The 4,559-nt window shown below is 57.2% G+C and overlaps 3 protein-coding genes across 3 annotated transcripts in view; 2 read left to right on the forward strand and 1 right to left on the reverse strand.

Moving 5' to 3' along the window:
- The first annotated feature begins 1,870 nt into the window (after positions 1-1,870).
- SDRG_13573 (hypothetical protein) lies at positions 1,871-3,182 on the forward strand. Its single transcript, XM_008619670.1, has one exon. The coding sequence runs from the start codon at positions 1,879-1,881 to the stop codon at positions 3,061-3,063; it is 1,185 nt and encodes a 394-aa protein (XP_008617892.1). The 5' UTR covers positions 1,871-1,878; the 3' UTR covers positions 3,064-3,182.
- Positions 3,183-3,271: 89 nt separating this feature from the next.
- Positions 3,272-4,116, forward strand: SDRG_13574 (hypothetical protein). Its single transcript, XM_008619671.1, has 2 exons — positions 3,272-3,376; positions 3,430-4,116. Exons 1-2 carry the CDS (start codon positions 3,301-3,303, stop codon positions 4,029-4,031), a joined length of 678 nt encoding a protein of 225 aa, XP_008617893.1. The 5' UTR covers positions 3,272-3,300; the 3' UTR covers positions 4,032-4,116.
- Positions 4,117-4,245: 129 nt separating this feature from the next.
- Positions 4,246-4,559, reverse strand: part of SDRG_13575 (hypothetical protein) — a gene marked incomplete at its 5' end in the record, with an annotated part of 1,099 nt that continues 785 nt past the window's right edge. Inside the window, one exon of the mRNA XM_008619672.1 lies at positions 4,246-4,541. Within this exon, the coding sequence (XP_008617894.1) occupies positions 4,338-4,541 (204 nt within the window). The 3' untranslated portion in view covers positions 4,246-4,337. The remainder of the gene's footprint in view (positions 4,542-4,559) is intronic.

Here is a 4,559-nt window from a genome sequence, read left to right on the forward strand (position 1 = left end):
CATGGCCTCTCTCATTACGCAGTGCTGCGCCAAGTGCCTCGCGACGTCCAACTGCGGCGGGTACTCGATCTTTGAGAACCGGTGCTACATCAAGTCGGCGATGAATGGCCAGAAGGGCGTCAACGGTGTCACGTCCGCGCGCCGTCAATAGGCCATCTCGGCTAGTGTGCATAGTACAAACCAGTGCGTTTGTTTGAAACGAGAGGCGCGTAGTCGTTGTAACGCTGCTCTAATGTACGCCGTCTCGTAAGCGTGAGTGTGGTAAATGCAGTGGCACGCGTGCTTTGAGTGTTGACCACAAGCAAACGCCGTTGCCACTAGAAATAGTTGACTGGCAAGCAAGAATGAAGGGCGTCCTTCCGGTCTACAGTGATCACTAAACTGGTGGACGGTGCCAGTATCAGATCCGTTCGAGGAGAGGACCTACAGCTCAGTGGTTGGTGGTAACTTAGTGATCGAAAGGTTGTAGTATGGAAGATACAGTCCCTGCACGCACACGTTTTGCAGCTTCGCAAGGCTGGATCCGACACAACATTGCTTACAATATATCCGACATGACGACTGCTGTAGTATCCTTGGTTCTCGTACAGTTCAGAGTCGAAACGTCGTCGCGACAGGAGCAACAAGCACGACGAACGTATCCAAGGTGCGACTAAGCACGATGGGAACGTTGGATCCAAATATATATTGACACGTCATCCTGCGTCAAGTCGGACTGTACGAGTGCGATTCGTTGGTGGCGCGGCTCTGGTACTACAATTTGCCGAGCTCTTTGTAGTCTACTAGCAACGACGACTAAAATACTTTGTCGCGATCAGTCAAGTGCTGCGAACGAGCTCCGACCATCTCAAGTTCCGAATCCCAAATATATGCAGTTGATGTTTGGGTCGCACCACCACTTGGCACCACTCGCTGTCGTGACCAAGCTTGTCCATCTCCAGCACTTTCGATACTGTTATACCCACCCAAGCCGTACATTCTCCACACGAGTATGAATGGCTTCAGGCCGCCTCCTCCTTCCGGCCTGCGCGCCACCAACTCGACGAGTATGTTACGTTTTTCTGCTGCCACTTTTCTTCGCGACCGCCCACAAGCAGGACCAGATTGAGATGCCAAGAGAGTGCCGCTTCAACCGGCACAAACGACAGCGTCATCTCTGGCAGCTTCGTCGTCAGCCACCTTCCTTCTTCTACCGTCGCATGAGGGCCGTCCATCGCAGCATTCAGATCTCCAGTGCACTGATTTCTTGCCCGAATCAGTTTCTACGTTACTCGACTTTTCCGGTCCCACCCGTTGGTTGCGCCGCCAACATGGTATCATTGCGTCCCAATCTAGTAATGTGACTATAGTCGATACAAACATACCTACTAAATGTGGTATACACGCTCCTCGTTGTCCGCTGATACGTGGTAGTCACGCCGTGTTGCTCACGCCGCTGGCAAGCCTCGAACCCGCGTTCGAACCGTCGATTCGCGCGGCGTCTACAACATGTGGTTTGCTGCCCATCACCCGAGCCGACGTTACGTCATGTACCGTAGTAGTACCTTATCCGACCCGCAGCCCCCGGTCGTCCAGTCGCGCGTCGTGCTAGGCGGCCGAGCGTCTACGCTCGCTAGTCGCTCCATCATGATAATAATACCGGTCTACTAGGATACACGCCCGTTTAGCCACTGATTGATCCATCAACCCAGCCGCCACCATGGAGGCGGTTGTAACACGATGGCAAAACGTACGGAGTTCATCGAACGCAGGCTGATGGCGCCGAACCCCCGTCGCAGGCGCAAGCAAGCGCTTTGTATGTGGACCGAACCTTCGCTCGTACCATGCGGAGGCAGTCGCCGCCGACAGCTTTCGGCGCATTTTGGTTTTTGCTTTGCCATGTTCAAGACGCTTTTGCTGGGTCTGGCGGCGACGGTCGCGTCGGTGTCGGCCATGGGCATCTGCTACGACACGTACGACTACAAGAACATCGACACGCACTTTAGCACGCTCGCCGGTCGCTTCTCGACGGTCCGCACCTTCCAGACGTACATCTACAGCGACAGCCGCAATGTGATTGACGCTGCGAGCGACCACGGTCTCGGTATCTACGCCGGTGTGTGGATCCGCGACGGCATGGACTTCAACAAGGAGATCCAAGCGGTCATTGACGGCTACAAGCGCCACCCAAACACGGTCAAGGCCGTCTTTGTCGGCAACGAAGACCTGGACAACGGCTGGAACCAGTGGCAGGTCATCGACAAGATCAACGACGCCAAGGGCCGCTTCAAGGCCGCCGGTGTCAACGTCCGCGTCGGGTCGGTGCAGACCGACGGCGCCTGGCTCCGCAGCCAGGATCTCTACAACGCGTGCGACCTTGTCGGTGTCAACATTTACGAGTTCTTCGGCGGTTCGCACGAAGCCCGGTGGGATGCGGTCGTCAAGAAGTTCGGCGGCAGCAAGCTCATGATCACAGAGACCGGGTGGCCGTTTGGCGGCGGCAACTACGGCAACCAAGTCGCGTCGTTCGACAACGCCGTCAAGCACTTCAACAAGGTCCGGTCCTGGATGAATGCGGGCAACGGCGGCGAAGACGTCATGTACTTTATGTTCCACGACAACCAAGGCAAGTCGCCCGACTACGAAAAGCAGTTCGGCCTCGCCGACGCGAGCGGCAAATGGAAGTTCGACTTCTCCGGTGCCGGTCCGGCGCCGCAGCCCAACCCGCAGCCGAGCCCGTCGCCGCAGCCCAACCCGCAGCCGCAGCCGAGCTCCAACCCGCAGCCGAGCTCCAACCCGCAGCCCAACCCAAGCCCGGCACCCCAGCCCAACCCGAGCCCGGCGCCGCCGAGCGACAAGAAGTGCGGTGGGGTCGAGTGGAACACCGACTACCCGGGCAACGACATGTTCAACTTTGCGATGGCCGGTGACATGGGCAGCCTCATGAACAAGTGCTGCAGCACGTGCCTCTCGACCTCGGGCTGCGCCGGCTTTGCGATCTTGAACAGCCGCTGCTACATCAAGTCGGCGCTCGGAGGCAAGAAGGAGGGCGCGAGCGGTGTCACGACCATGCGCCTCCAGTAATCGATTCCAAGTATACTACACCTATTCTATGAGTTTGCAGATTAACGTATGACAATATTATACACAATTGTCCACTGAATAATGCAAGAACCAATGGTGTTGTTTTGGCGATCGCAAAGTCAAGTAGGCGTTTATCATTTTAACGCGTTTTTGTCGTTTGAACGCGTTTTTTATTGATATGGTGTATCCGGACATGTCACCGGATAAACAGGTGCAACCTCGGAATTTGCGACGACGATGGCACCGCTGACGACGCTGCCCGAGGTGCCAGCTCATTGCACGCGCCTGTACCTCTGCCGCCACGGCGAGACGCGTACGCTGCCATCTCACTAACGTCGCATGTGCATCATGCGCTGTATCATGTAGAGTTCAACGTCGACGGCTGCTTCCAAGGCAGTGGCATCGACAGCGTCCTGACCGCGCACGGCGCAGCGCAGGCACACGCACTTGGGCTTGCGTTTGCCGACGTTCCACTGGACGCAGTCTTCTCGAGCACGCTCTTGCGGGCCAAAGCGACGGCCGCGCAGATCCAGCGCCACCACGCGGCCACGTCGGGCACGGTTGATGGCATCCAAGAAATGCACTTTGGCGAGTACGAGGGCAAGAAGCTCGCGTCGCACCAAGTAGAGTTTCACGCTGTCGTCGACAAGTGGGCGGCCGGGGACCTCGACGTTGCGTGGCCCGGCGGCGAGTCGGCGACCGACGTCGCGACCCGGGGCACCGCCGCTCTGGAAGCGCTGCTGAGAGCCGCCCCTCAACGGCGCCACGTAGCCGTCGTGTGCCACAGCCGGTTCAACCGCATCGTCTTGGCGTCGCTTGTGCACAACGATTTGCGCACGATGGCGAATATCGTCCAAGACAACACGTGCGTCAACGTCCTCGACTACGACCACGTGACGCGCTCGTTCTATCCGATTCTCATCAACAACACGGACCACTGGCGCTACCTCGAGACCCTATCGACGTAATTTCAACCCTGTTTCGGTATCCAAGCAGAGTAGGATATAGAGACCAGCATCGACGACATCAGGAGGATATAGCTATCACGATGGCGAGCTAGCGGTGAGCTTCATTATTCATGGTCTCGTTGACAGAGCTTATTGACGGTCAAGCGCCAAGGTGCGGGACAGTGCCTTGGACTCCATTCAATGGCGTACCCACTCCACCACACGACATGCAGTTGGACAGAATAGCGTTTATCACAGTGTTAAAATGACGTCGAGACGATCGCAAAACAACAAACGCAAGGGTGTTGCCTCTTCTTCCCACAAAGTTTATTGACGGCGCGCGGTCGTGACGCCGTTGACGCTCCGGCGACCGACCATGACCGACTTGATGTAGCAGACATCGTTCTTGATCGCGTAGCCGGCGCAGCCCGAGGTCGCGAGGCACTTGCCGCAGCACTGTGAAATGAGAGACGCCATGTCGCCCTTGATGCCAAACTGGAAGAGGTCGTTGCCGGGGTAGTCGGTGTCCCACTCGGGCGCCGAGCACGA

The sequence above is a fragment of the Saprolegnia diclina genome, assembly GCF_000281045.1.
Source record: "Saprolegnia diclina VS20 unplaced genomic scaffold supercont1.61, whole genome shotgun sequence".
Lineage (NCBI taxonomy): Eukaryota > Oomycota > Saprolegniomycetes > Saprolegniales > Saprolegniaceae > Saprolegnia > Saprolegnia diclina.

Excerpts from the sequence above, each read along its gene's own strand:
- SDRG_13574 (XM_008619671.1), top strand. The coding sequence starts at position 3,301 with ATGGCACCGCTGACGACGCTGCCCGAGGTGCCAGCTCATTGCACGCGC. Across the intron at positions 3,377-3,429 it reads CTGCCGCCACGGCGAGACGC|AGTTCAACGTCGACGGCTGC; the intron begins GTACGCTGCCAT and ends TGTATCATGTAG.
- SDRG_13573 (XM_008619670.1), top strand. The coding sequence starts at position 1,879 with ATGTTCAAGACGCTTTTGCTGGGTCTGGCGGCGACGGTCGCGTCGGTG.